General features: G+C 40.4%; 1 protein-coding gene across 1 annotated transcript in view; it reads left to right on the plus strand.

Moving 5' to 3' along the window:
* The window catches only part of UBR3 (ubiquitin protein ligase E3 component n-recognin 3 (putative)), a 354426-nt gene that overhangs the window by 173870 nt on the left and 166228 nt on the right, over positions 1–14328 (plus strand). The window contains exons 22-24 of the mRNA XM_019522846.1: positions 6817–6921; positions 8402–8575; positions 9986–10446. Coding sequence (XP_019378391.1) covers positions 6817–6921; positions 8402–8575; positions 9986–10446 — 740 coding nt within the window. The remainder of the gene's footprint in view (positions 1–6816; positions 6922–8401; positions 8576–9985; positions 10447–14328) is intronic.

The following is a 14328-nucleotide window of genomic DNA, read 5'->3' on the forward strand; positions in this document are numbered from 1 at the left end:
TATGACATGAGAGAGGCACAGGTGAGTGAACCTCCGATATTATAATTCAGTGTTATTTGATGATGTCATGGTTAGTGTTGATGCCGGGGCACAGCTGGCATCTGGGTCTGGAGTAAGGTCTGGTGTCTTTATAAAAAGGAGTTAAGTGGTCTGTTGTTGGAGAGATGCCATTTGAAGCTGTGGGGATTGTTATTAAGCCAGGACAAGTTTGTCCCCTGTGGCTACCTTAATGTTTGTCATTTTCCAGGAGGTCATTAATGATGTGTCTAAGGTGTTCTAACTGGAGGCTGTCAGTGACCCAAAGGGATTCTGTTTTCTTTGTCACAGTTGGTATTGTAGCAGGTCAGAACTGGGATATGATTTTAGAATTGTATTGTAAGTGTAGGAATCCTTGCTACAGGTTCTTAAGGTGTGCATCCTAGTCAGTGGAATCAGAGCTGATAGGATTGTGTAGAACTAGGTTCTACACAATGGATCTAGTAGTTAGGGGTGTGCGAAGCTTTGGTCACCAATTCGATTTGGAAAAGATTTGGCTCGATTCAGAGGCTGAATCACTGAATCCAAATCGAATCAGGAGACCATAAAAAACCTCCAAATCAATTTGGAAAAATATTCGGAGATTTGGAAGGCAGTCTTTCAGGGGAACAGAAACTGAGAAGGAGGAGGAGCAGGGTGGGGAAGACTGACATCTGTAGCTGGCCAGTGAGTGTGATCTTGCCCTGAGCCCCCTTCCAATCACAGTGCTCTGGGGAAGTGTAGCAGGCACTAGGGTGCCTGCTACTAGATAATGGTGTGTAGCGGGATGTTAAGGCGCCTGCTACTGATAATAGTAGGAAATGGGTTTAGCTGTCACTCATGAGGGCAGCAGGTGCCAGTTGCTGTGGCAACTGATTGGGTCATCTGACCGCCAGGGGGCAGGGCCTGGCCTTCATAAACAGAGAGGGCTAAGGCCAGAGGCAGTCTCCCTCGGGCAGCCCAAGGAGAAGGAGCTCTGTGGGAGTAAACAGAGCCGGGGATATAATAGAGAGGTTTGATGGTTGGAGAGTGGCTGTGTATAAGGCGGGGTGGAGAAAACCCTGAGAAGGATACAGAGATAGCCAGGTTTGGCTTGGAGTTGTGTTATAACCCAGGAAAGGGAGATTTTGGTTTCAGGTTATTGTGTTTAACACCGGAGGACCGGGTGGGGCTGTAGGGGTGTGAGGGGGCCTCACGGGAGCTCCCCAGTAGTCTGGGGGTTCCTGGGTGCCCTGTTCGGGCACAGAGCAGTGCCTAGGAGGCATGGCTGTTTGGCGCCGGTGGCGCTGGCGCGAGAAGCGCGGGACAAGCCCCGAGAAGGGCAAGGGCGCGAGAAGCGCAAGTAGGCCCTAGTGGGGCATAGGCCCAAGAAGGCGGGTCTGGGGCCAGGTAAGGCTGAGGCCGCCTGAGCCCCGAGCGCGGGAAGCGCAAGTACAGGCCTGAGTCGGGCGAGGAGCACGGGAAGCGCGAGTACAGGCACAAGTTGGGCGTAGGACCCTGCAAGGGGTCTGGGGCCAGGTAAGGCTGAGCCCGCCTGAGCCCCGAGCGTGCAAAACGTGAGGAGCGCGGGAAGCGTGAGTACAGGCCCGAGTCGGGCAAGAATTGCGGGGCACGGGCCCGAGTGCGGGTGACCGTGAGATGTATGAGGGGTAGGCCCCAGTGGGGCGCTGCCTGGAAGAGGGAAGTCCCGAAAGGGAGCAAGTCCAGTTAGAGGCCCCAGTGTGGGCAAGCGCGGGAAGCACGAGCATAGAAGGCCCCAGTGTGGGCAAGCACGGGAGCGCGGGCATAGAAGGCCCCAAAGTGGGCAAGCGTGGGCAGAGAGCGCAAGGAGCGTGAGGCACAGGCCCTGGCGGGTGAGAGTGTGGGGAGAAGCCCAGGAGAGGGCGCATATCAAGTAGGCCCGGGAGAAGGCCAGCACAGGGAGTAGAGCAGACTCCTGGTAGAGTAAGACCGGCCCATGCCAAGGAGGGCAGGAAGGCAGCCTCGCATTGAACAATAAAAGATCAAAGACGTGGCGGGCGAGACAGAGGGTGCGTTCGGGACCCAGACTTGGCACGGTAGGCAAGACGCAAGGGGAGGTCACGGCACCCCTAAGGGCGTTCCTGCCACAGGAAGGGATGTAGAAACAGCACATAAGCCTCTGTCTCCAGCCTTTTTGTCCCTTTTGTGAGCTGTTTCTGCCTGAGCACTGGGAAGGTCCCCTGTTACAAGCTACCATCCCTGCTGGTTTCATCCCGTGGTGCCTTAACACACACAAAGTCACGCATGTCATGAGTTTTGCTTGTCAGCACCTTGAGGTGCAGTATCCCAGAAACCCCTGCACCTATCTCCTTGAAACTTGGCAGGCATCATGCCCTCAGAAGGGGCTACCATCCCTGCTTTTTTCATCCAAATCTGCCAAAAAGTGACAGTTATAGGTATTTCAGTGATGCTCCATTATAGTCTATGGCTGAATCTCTCCGAATCAGCACTGAATCTTCTGGAGCTGATTCAGCCAAATCGATTTGGGACAGTGATCCGAATCTCCAAATCAAATCACTGTCCTTGGAATCGGCCGAATCTGAATCGAATACCTTGCGATTCACACAGGCCTACTAGCAGTGTGCTTAGGATGAGAGCTGCTGGTGTGGAGGTAGCGGCAGCAGTGGCTTGCTTTCTGATGGAATGTGGTGGTGATAGTGGCATTGCAAACCTTCGCTGTGGTGTCCAAAGAATCAATTTTCTGGGTGGAGTACTCCAGAGTTAATCTGATGGAGGGGTAGAAGTTGTAAAAACCCTGGTACAGTTTTTCTAGAGATTTCTCTCCGTGTGTCCATATGATGAATATACAATAAGTGTGCCTTAGGTATACTATGGGGATGAGCTGTGGAAGAAGCGGACTTCAAGGTCTGTTGTAAGTATAGTGGCTTATTGGGGGCCATACAGTGCCCCTGGCAGTGCTGTTTATATGTAGGTATAGGAAGCCACAGACTTGAAACAGAACTGGACAATTCAGAAGAGTGTGATAGGAAAAGAAGTTGTTGGTTGTAGCAGTGTTGGTCTAAGAACATAGGCAGAAAAGATTCTTTGGGTAGGCATTGTATCTTTTATTAGACCAACTAAATAGTTGGAAAATTTGTTCTTTGCAAGCTTTCGGTCACAAACACCCAAAAAAGAAGCAGTGCTTTCATCAGGAATAATGTTTTTTTTATGGCTTGTAATCAGTCCTTATGGGGATGTTGGTGTATGGAAATGTAACATCTGTGGTAGCTAATATGGCGTTAGCTAGAAGCTTGTAAATGGAAACTAATTTTTTCAGGAAATCTGTGGTAAATTTCAAGTAGCTGGAAGTTCTCATGGTATATTGGAATAGGTTTGAGTCAACATAGAAAGAAACGCCTTTTTGATGGTGCCAGTAGCAATGGGGCATCCTAGTTTGTGGATCTTGGGTAACAATTAAACATTGCCCATTGTGGGCTCTCAGAAGTGGAAACATTAATCCTCTCCTGTGTTTCCAGAGGTAGCTTCTTTCAGAGTTTACTTAATTCCTTCTGGTATTGTGCCATGGGGTCCCCAGTCAGAAGTTGGTAAAACTTTGTATTGGAAAGTTGTCTCTTGGCTTTCTGTATGCATGCTGTTTTGTCCAAGCCAGTAGTGGTACCTTCCTAATCAGCCTGATGTATCAGGGCTGTTTTTAACGCAGAGTGTGGTTTTCCATTCCTCAGGATTAAAGTGGTAACATAAATATCATTGGTTTTTGGCAATCTCAGAATGCATATGGAGGTGAAAACAATTTTATATACACATCCGAAGTAGGGCTGCAACCCTCAGGTAGAGTCCAGGAGCTGCCCTTCTTGGTCTGCGGTGGGTTGGTCATTGTGTAGCTTTTCATAGAAATATTCCCTTAGTCTTGTGCAGCAGAAAAAAGCCTCAAGGTTTCCATACAGCTGTACAGTTGTGTAGCAGGGCAGAAAGAAAGACCACAGCATAGTATAGACACTTCAACTGGGCTGGGGGTGGATAGGTTGATAATACTCCTGTGGATCATAGGGTTGTTGTTGTAAGTTATGTAAGTTGGGAAAGTTTTGCTTCCTTCTTTTGTAAGGAGTGAAGGTGTTCATGTTGGACTTTGTGGGTGGATGCAGAGATCTCCTCTTTGTATATTATTCTTATGTTTGGATGGTTTGTCAGTTCTCCAAGCCTGGTGTTTGGTCTGTTCCTGTTTGCTGTATAGATGGTTCTTCAGTTTCTCAAAGAGAGTAAAACACAGCTTGTCAGAATAGGTTGTATGGCCTGTAGAACAAAGTGGCTTGGTCACATGGAGCTCCTTGGAGATGATACTCATCTGCTTGCATCCACTCAGCAAGAAGGTATCTGAGCATACCCATAAGCAAGTTGCCATACTTGTAAGATTCATCAGGCAGGCTTCTGCTCCCTGAGCAGTTCCTTAGCCAGCCCTAGCATTAAACAGAGTCGAGGCTGGGTCTGCCTCAGTGAACAGTGCCACAGGTGGCTCAGGCAAGGGACCATCTTTAAATAAACAAAGCAAATTAACAAAACTTGTTGTTCTGTCCTGGACATTGGGAGGTGTCCCCTGTGGCTCTGGCCTTCACACAGCAGTCTTGCTGGACACATCATTCAGCTCACCGCTGCTTCCTCACTTTTTCACTCTCTGTGGCTCTGCTTTCTGAGGGGGTTTAAGTCCCACTGAGCTACTCCCTTAGCAGCAACAGCTGCTGCTACTTGGCAGGGGTGGCTGACTCCTAGTAAGGGGACAGCTCACACTGTTGTACCTAAGCATGTTTCTTATGTACATAGATTACAGTCATTTTGATTAGAAATCATCAGAAATAGAAGTCCTTTTCCCTTCAGAATCCTTCCGCTGAGACCTTACCTTCAGTTCCTCGAATTTGTTAAGTTCTACTTTTTCTGAATCCATTGTCTTTTATTCTATTGTTCTTTTTCCTTCATTTTTTTAGAATCGTAAATTATTGTTTTGTGGCCATTTTTCATTCTAATTACCTTCCACATTAAGGTTCTTAACAGGTTCTTCCCTAGTAGCTTCAAATCTGAAATAGCTGCTCCACAAGTTATTTCCTCCACCTTCTGTGAAACAAATGATTATTCCGAACACTTTCTAAGAACTTCCTGGAAAGTTGTTTTCCTGCCATGTTGCTTTAAAAAAATTATCTGGGTAATTAAAATCTCTGTTATCACCCATCTTTCCAATGTTTCTTATAACCAGGGATCCTGTTTTTCTCTGATTAAAAAAAAAACAACAACTCATTTTCAGTTAAAAAGCCCCTCCAAATCCATATTTTTCCATGATTAAAATGAAACACCACTATATATAGATCTATAGAAATCTATAGCTATCTAGATATAGATAGCTATAGATTTATTTTAGTGGTGTTTCATTTAAATCATGGGAAAATGTGGATTTGGAGTTACTTTTTTTTTTTAGCCAAAAATTAAGGATTTTTTAAAATCAGAGAAAACCAGGATCCCTGCTTATAATTTCACAGCCTTGCCACCCATACCATTACTTACTCTTGATTTGGTGATGTATACTAGATGTCCTCCCTTTACATTGTTCCTACTCTTTTCTCCACCTGCTGTTATGCTTCAGTGGTAGAATCGTTGCCTACCACTCAGGAGATCTGGGTTCAGTTTCCGGATGCACGCATAACTATAGCCATCGAGGTACAGAGTGCCCAGGGTTGGTCTGGCCTTTGGATTCTGTCTCAGTCATCTAAAGGGAGGGTGAAAGGTCTGGGCAGCCTCCATTCCTCTGTACTCCGGCCTAGGTGTATGCATCACAGGCGCTGGTGACCTCTCATGCATATACCGTGATCCAGAAAGATCAACGGTTGCCTGTGAGTCTTTTCCTCTTTTATTGCCACCCAGAGAAGTCTCTGCTTCCTTGTTGACTTCAAAGGAAGTATATACATTCTTGCTTCACACTGCACCATTATCCCATCTGTTTTTCCTGAGCAGCCTCTTCTCTTCTGTATCAGTGCTTCTATCTTGAAGTTTATCCCAAGTTTCTGAGTTGCTGCAGAAGTAGTTTTATGTGTGCACTAAGACTTTGTTCTTCTGTCTATATCCCATCATCCTTATATTAGTGTATAGATGTCCATGATGTCTGGTGCGTGCTCCATTATTTCTTTTTGTCTCTCCTGCATTGTTCCCAAAATTACTATTCCCCCTTTGCTGTGCTAACCAGATGTCAGCTCTTTGACTAGGTCACTGGTTTTTGTTTTTTTTGTTTTTTGGGGGGGTGGGGTTAAGTCACCTTTTTTGTTTAATACGTGGTACTCCATTTGCACTGTAGTACTTTACTAATAATTTAGCTGTGAGGATCCTTGTAGCTATTAGGATCTTTTCTGTGAGGTAGAGCAGGAGTTGGATAGTATTTATTTCTTAGGATTTCTTTAACGCTGCCTAACCTTTCTTTTCTACATCCCTACCTATGATCTATCACTCAGCAGGCATAGCTCCTGAGCTTAGGTGAAACAAAAGGCTTGCTATCTCCAAGGAGTTTTTTAAATCCGCATAACTTTTTTGAAGCAGCATACTTGAATAGGCATTCAGTTGTAAATGCAAGACTCATATTGTGATATAAAAAATCCCATGAGAGCCACACTGAACCTTCACAGAAGAAAATATGAGTTGTTTTCTTACCCATCAGTTTATGTTATGGATGTCTTTTTCTGTCTGTTTTTGGCTCCAGTCTGGGCATTCTGTATGAGATGCAGAAAGAATCTCAAAGTGATAATCATCTCAGTTAAAAAAAATTCAGTGTTTTTTTTTTCTTTTTAGATATTGATGGATCATCAAAATTTGTCAGAACATGTCCTTTGCATGGTTTTGTATTTGATTGAGTTGGGACTGGAAAATTCACCAGAACAGGAAACAAATGAAGAGGTAAGTGTAAATGGTAGTTTTTTCCATTATTTTCTCTGACAAAAGAAAAGGTGTAATGTATGATCTTTTTGATAATACAATTAGTAAACTGCAGTATAATTTAAAAATAAAACTAAATTTAAAGCAAGAATTTTACGGTCTGATTATAGATACAGCATTAATGTGTTATCTCATATAGCCAGGGATCCATTCAATGCTCCCTAGTATTTCTGTCTCACATTACAATAACTTAGGTATATCTTTGAGTTATCTGTATTGAGTCTAGTTCAGTCACAAGTTACTAATCTATAATGTTTTATTATTACTACATATAGTGTTATGGTTTGTGTTATGAAGGGGCAGACTAGACTATTATAATGTTCCCCATGGCCTCTATAGTTATTACTCTTGGAAGGAAGAATCGGGCTCAGGTACTACATAGAGGAAAAAATCTAAAGTCACTTCATTAATGGAAACACAATTATGCTAACAGAATGTTATTTATTTGTTTGTAATGTTTATACAAGGAAGTAAATACTCAGTAGTCATGCTACATCCACTACATAGTAGCCTAGGGAAATAAACTCTTTTTTTAAAGCTGTATTTAAAGTGATAAGAAGAGGAAGATGGATGAGGAGCTGCACAGGGTGTGAAATTTGAGTTGCCTTTCCTCAAATTTACTGAACAGTGTCACAATTGCAGACCAGTTGTCTTGAACTGTTTTGCAGTTTTGTACTTAAAGCAATCAATTTGAGCAAAGGTGAAAGCAGCATTTTAATTATTCTTTTTGGGACAGCCAGTCCATGCCTCTACTAGCACAGAGTTTTCCCTTACAATACATACTTCCATCACTTTATCCCAGGGGTAGGAAGCCTTTCCCATCTGAGGGCTGAAATGGCTGGCCTTGAGTCATAGGTGGGCAGGACAGTACTAACACCTGGCTTCTACTTGTCCCTATGGTGGCATGGGCAGAGAGTCCACAACCAAAGTCACCTGCTGCTGAAGCCCCGTGTCCAAAGGCTGGAGCCACTGGTTCCAAGGGCTAGATCTCGCTCATGGGCCATAGGTTTGTGACCCCTGCTTTATCCAGTACTGTTTTATGCAAGTCAGGTGACTGAAATTCTGCCATTATTTTTCTTGGAAGCTTAGTTCACTCTTTATTAGAACACAGTCAGTATTTCATTTCACTACTCCTGGTTCTATACCTATTTTACTACCCTGAATAGTTTCTTTCCCCTCACTGTTCAGATACTTGAGCATACATTTTAGTTCATTAGAAGCAGATGTATATTTTTGCAATCATTAGTCTTAAAAGTAGTTATAAGCCTATTGTCTTAATTTTTCATTTTCATTGAGAAATGCAAGCTCTACATTGCAATCTCCTTTTACCATAGAAGTAATAATTTATTGGTAAAGGCAGCATAATATATTACAGACTATAAAATAATACTGATATTATCTACACAAGGTATTTTCCATATATTTGTTTTTCAATAACTAGGACTTTGTGGCTGGACAGGAACGCTGCCATGACAGTTGGTTTCCAGGTAGCCACTTGGTAACCAACATGCGTCATTTTATTAACTACGTTCGGGTGAGAGTACCAGAAACTGCTCCAGAAGTGAAGAGAGAGGCTCCTGCAAGTACCAGCTCTGATGGCTTAGCTTCTTCCCAGGTAAGTGTAAACAAATCCTGCTTCTATAGCAAGAATGCCATAAAGTTACTACATAGATTTTTCTTACTTTTTTTTTAGACTACTTAACATTAATATAGAAAGGATTTTTAAAGCTCCAGACTCTTTTTCCCTGCCTACCCTACTGCAGTAGACAAATTATTCAAGTGTAGAAGTTCATTCAAATCAGATCTTTTTCTAAATGAATTTTTTTAATTCTTTCCTTTTGTCTTCAATCTACCAGAATTCAAGGCAGCCTAAGAGCCTTCAAAGAGAGGTAGATTTGTGTGTATTGTAATGCACTTAACTGGTAATACTGCTTTTACTGTACTCACCTTAACTTTCAGTGCAGTGTCATAATTTCTCTTGAATTTTTTTGTTTTTGTTTTTGCAAGGGACTTTGCATTTTTCAGACATTCTTAATTTTGAATAGATGTTTAAGCAATATTATATATGTCTTAGAATTTGAAATAATTTTGTTTTTTATTTAAAATATTGCCATCCATTAAGAGTATTATATGTTTTTGCCAGCTTACTACAGGAGCAAATACTGGCTTGCTTTGTGTATGAGCCTGATTTTACCTTTGGAGACTAACATTTAATGCTATTTGTGATCTAGCTTCCCAAAACTGAACATGCTTAACCTTTTAATCTCGCATAGAAAGTATATCTGAAGTGATTAGTAGCAAGTTGACTTGTTTTTTACAAAAAGGAATCATGCAAGATTTACAGTAGATAAGATAATCTCTTTTGTCAACATTGTTCGCATGTACAATGCCTTAGTTTTTTATTTTGGATTTAAAGAGAGCTACAATAATGAAAACATACTTTATCCAGCTGGTATGTTTGTGTGTGTTAGTGACACTTCCTTAAAAAGATAAATTTGGCCAAGATTTGAAAAAGCACGATGTCAGGAGTCAGCTCCCACTTCCTTGAAACCTGTTTTCTATTTGATCTTTTTGGAAAGTTGGAGTGGGAGACACTTACACTAGTTATGCTTCTTCAGTTTATATATATAGTTTGTTTAAGAAGTGGCATAGCTTTCTGAAGTTCTGACCACTCAACACTTCTCACTGAGATCAATGTCTTAAATGTAAATATGGTGAAGTCACCTATTTACAATTCAACCAAAACTTAAAACCATATTTTTAATGTTCATACTGGCTTTTTATTTGGGTGACTATAACAAGAATACATAAAAACAGATTGGACATGCCCTGTATTTTGAAGTATTTTAAAGTTAGGGCATATACTAATGTTTAGGAAGAGAATATATATAAATGGTTTCTTCCTTTTTTCATGAAGTATCTGCTGGAAGCTTAAAAAGAGTTGCATATAGTTTTACAATCTGCCTATCATTGATTTTTTATCCTTTTTATATTGAACTGCTACTTTTATCTTCCTATTTTTAAGAACTCAGGAACAGCTCAAGTATTCAGCTTGGTTGCAGAACGTAGAAAGAAATTTCAGGAAATCATCAATCGCAACAATAGTGAAGCAAGTCAAGTAGTTCGATCCAAGACATCAATGAAATGGTCAGCACCTGGTGCAACACCACAACTAACTACAGCCATTCTTGAAGTCAAAGAAAGCATATTGTCCCTGCTTATTAAACTTCATCACAAACTCTCAGGAAAACAAAACTCGTACTATCCTCCATGGCTGGATGATTTGGAGGTATTAATCCAACCAGAACTTCCAAAATATTCTCATGGTGATGGCATGACAGCAGTAGAAAGGATTTTATTGAAAGCAGCAATGCAAAGCAGGTTGAATAAACGTATTATTGAAGACATATGCAGAAAGGTGACTCCTCCAGTACCACCAAAAAGGATTAGTTCTGCTGAGAAGAAGACTTTGGACAAAGAGGAAAGGTAATTTATATATCAAGATTAATAGCAGAAATTAGGGGATCATAATAAGAAGAGATGTGTACTTGATAGATGAATTTTTATTTTTCACAGTAATCTTTAACCAACCAATTATTTGCCAGAAAAATTAACTTTAAATTACTAAGCTGGTTTTTTAGCTGCTCGGTGCTGTAAGAAGCCTGCATGGCTTAAACAAGTACTGAGAGCAGGCAGCACCTTGGAGGAAGGAGGAATTCTTGGAACAAACAGTTGCCTGATGTGCAGATAACTAGTCATAGCTATCCCATATCTCATAACTGCCCCCCCTTCTCAGTCCCTATCCTGTTCCTCTCTCTTTTGGGGCATAATTTTTGAAATACTTCAGTGTTTCTATAGTATTTAGTATTACTTTGAAATTGGAGATTGGAGAGAACTGGGCCTTGCTGGGAAAGGAGACTGGGAACAAGGACCTGGATGGAGTGAGGTTGGGAAAGATCAATGGGAGAATGAGAAAGACTGAAACCAGTGTTAAAGTAATGAGACTAAGACTTGCTCACACATTCAAATAACCTGTGAACATTCTCCTAGGTTTGCTCTCTAGGTACAGAACTTACCCAGAGCCATGTGTACAGACATTTGCTGATGTCTAAAGAGTGGAGACCTTGCAGTCCTGACACTGCAGCTAGTGGGGGGGGTCCTTGTGCACACATTTCAGCAAGCTCTGCAGGCTTCCTTAGTCTGCTTGGCAACATATCACAGCACTGCATAGAGCAGTCCTAATTTGCTGATCCAGACTGTTCGTGGTCAGCCTGCACTCAGTTTAGAACATTTGATTTCCTTTTAAGAAAATGTTGAGCTGGTTTCTTTTAAAAAGGTATCCTATCATTTGATGCACCTATGTTTCTATTGTTTAATTGAATGGTTCTCAGGTAACATAGAAAAAGAGAAAATTTGTGAATTACTCCATCTATGATCTGTTTTTTGGATTTAAATTTCCTGTGGAGTGTTTTTTGAGGAGAGAGCCAGAAGGCAGGGAGAGTTTAGTGAAGAGAAGCCAGGTTTATGAAAGAAGATGATTGGGTAGTATTGAGGACAAATGTGTGTTTTTGTTTCTTCCCCAGTAGTGCAAGTGGCTTCTAGGTGAGAATTTTAAGTCTCTCCTAGCCAGCTTTTTAACCTTGCTGTCATTTCCCATTGGAAAAAAAATCATTTTTGATCTTTGTGTCAGCCTGGGACTCTTGGGTATGTCTGTAAGTCACAGGGTCACAACACCATGCAGAGATACCTAAACTAGTTCTGCATTATGCCATTGCCAGAACTGGAAGTAGAATCGCCACATGAGTGTGCTTTTGTACTGAGGCTTTTTAACTCTACAGGAACATTATAATTGTACAGTTGTTTCGCTTACAATTCTGGAGTCAGCAGGCTAGAAGACTGGGAATGGGTTTACAAGTATTTGAAGTGAAAACTGGAACTGACTAGGTGAGGAAAATGGGACATCTAAAGACATGGACTGGATAGAACCAGGACAGGGACGGGAATGCACAAGAATATGTGCTTTGTGTGTATGCGTGTGCACATGCATGTGTTTGTACATAGTATTTTTGTGCATTTAGGGTTTGTATAACCAGATTCATACTGTTCTTTATAATCTTATCCAGTTCAGAAAAATGAATCAGTCCAGTTAATTTTATTCCTGGTTTGTTTTCAGTTGTATTAACATCAGTATTTTATTTTATTTTATTTTATTTCTTGCAAATTATCTTAAAACTAAAATGTGGTTATGTGGCTGGATATAAATCCAATACAGACCTTAAGAACTTCAGGATCCTAAGATATTCAGTTTTTATGTCAAAAGCTATACCTGCAAAATAAGTAACCACTTGAAGGTGGAATTGCTCAGAGTAAGTCTGGCCCTTGCAACAAGACTTCTGTCTATTCAATCAGTAAAGTGCAAATGATAGCAGGATAATTAAATATTTCTCTGAAGTCTCCTTTTCTTAAGTCACTATAGTTTTAGATTTGAACACAGTCCTAAATCTGTCTGTATATTTCTTTTTAAATAAAATGTATCTAAAATAAAACCTAATGTTTTTCATGAGCCATGATATCTAAAAACTGAAGCTAAATATGAAATCAAAATTAAATTTAAACTGGACACTGCAAACTAAAATGCTCTCTTCCATCATTTAATTTAGTGAAGTAACGAAGTTTAGAATAGTAAATTCTCTTTTAATGACATATTGAACTGATTTCTCTTACAACTCCATCCTATGCTTTGTTGTACTTGTCTTTCCATTATTTAACTATGTGGTGCTTTGTTTACATAGACGGAAGGAGAGAATCCGTGAAACATAACTGTAAACATAACAATGTATAAGCAAGAATAATTCCATGATCTTTTATATAAAGTGATATTTACACAGGCATTCTGAATGTTTTTATTTTGGTTTAAATTCACAGGCTAATGTAGTCATTACAAAAAAAAAAAAAAATCAACTTTTTCCCGCCCAACTGACTATTTGCTTTTTCCTGAATCTGTAACATTTGCCAAGACTTGAAACAAATTTGCTAACAGGACAATACCTTGTGACAGACTAGAATTAAGATGGATCTAATATTACAGGTTTTTTTCTGCTCACATATGCTGTTTACAATTAACTTGCAATTTGTTTTTGAATTTCAAGTCTAGTCTTGTAGTCAAGAAGATTGAGCTGGCTTGTGAGCACTCAGTGATGACCCATTTCTGGTTTCCTTCGTCTACAAAGATAAACTTAGTATCACCCACATGATTGCTTGTCACCATAGAAACCAAGACACGTGGAGCTAAAAGAGTGTCTTAGCTATTTGCCATATATTTCAGCTCTAGTGTCTTAGCCCCTTGGGCCATGATGGAAAATTACTGAGCTGGACTGAATCCGTCAGAGTTTGTTTATGTCTCCTTATTAAGGGTCTCTATTAAGAGTCACTTGTTTTTAGTAAAAGCACAGCCAAGATTGTGAGAGAAATACCCAGGGAAAAATAACTAATATATTTCTAATGAAAGTTAGCTCCAGTTGCTGATGCATCCTTTGAAATAATAAATTTTAAACTTGTTGGAAATAAAACATAATTTTGCAAATGGTGGCTTTTCAGTGTGACAAATACAAGTTTGGGACCACTTGAATTATAAAAATACCCAAGCAAATCAAGTGAGTGTAATAATCAAGAACAATTACAAATGTTTCTTGCTTTTCTTTAAATGCATATTTAACTTAAAGCATGTAGGTGATTTACAGTACTTGTGCCGTAATAAGATATACAGTTCACAATGTATGAATGTCTAAAGTAATATTTTGTGTCTTTTAAAACATAAAATCTTATTTTTTCATATAATGCATGTATATTATTTTTCTCAGTAGATGGAAAATGGCATAGGTAAATCTTATAAGTGTTTAAAGGAGCAAACAAAAATTTGTACATTTAGACTTTTAAATATAAACATTTCAAAAGTTATACTTCTTTAAAATAATAAATTAATGCGTTGCCTCTCAAGATGAACATAAACTCTGCAAAATGCTTTTCCAGCACTTTCCTAAAAATTGCTTATTTTAGGTAGAACCCAACACTGAATATTCCACCTATGGTAGTTCATTACAAAGAGATCTGGGTTTTTTTAATAGAATCATAGAAAATGAGGGTTGGAAGGGACCTCAGGAGATCATCTAGTCCAACCCCCGGCTCAAAGCAGGAACATCCCCAACTAGATCATTCCAGGTCAGATCATTCCAGCCAGGGTTTTGTTAGTCTTGGATCTTATTAATTTGCTTGTGGTGTATTTTCTTGGGGAGAGAGCAGAAGACAGGGAAAGTATAGCAAGGAGAAGCCATGGCAGGAAAGACTACTGGGGTCAAACAACCCCAGCAA

Source organism: Gavialis gangeticus, unplaced genomic scaffold (genome assembly GCF_001723915.1).
Source record: "Gavialis gangeticus isolate Ggan-Ray unplaced genomic scaffold, GavGan_comp1, whole genome shotgun sequence".
Lineage (NCBI taxonomy): Eukaryota > Metazoa > Chordata > Crocodylia > Gavialidae > Gavialis > Gavialis gangeticus.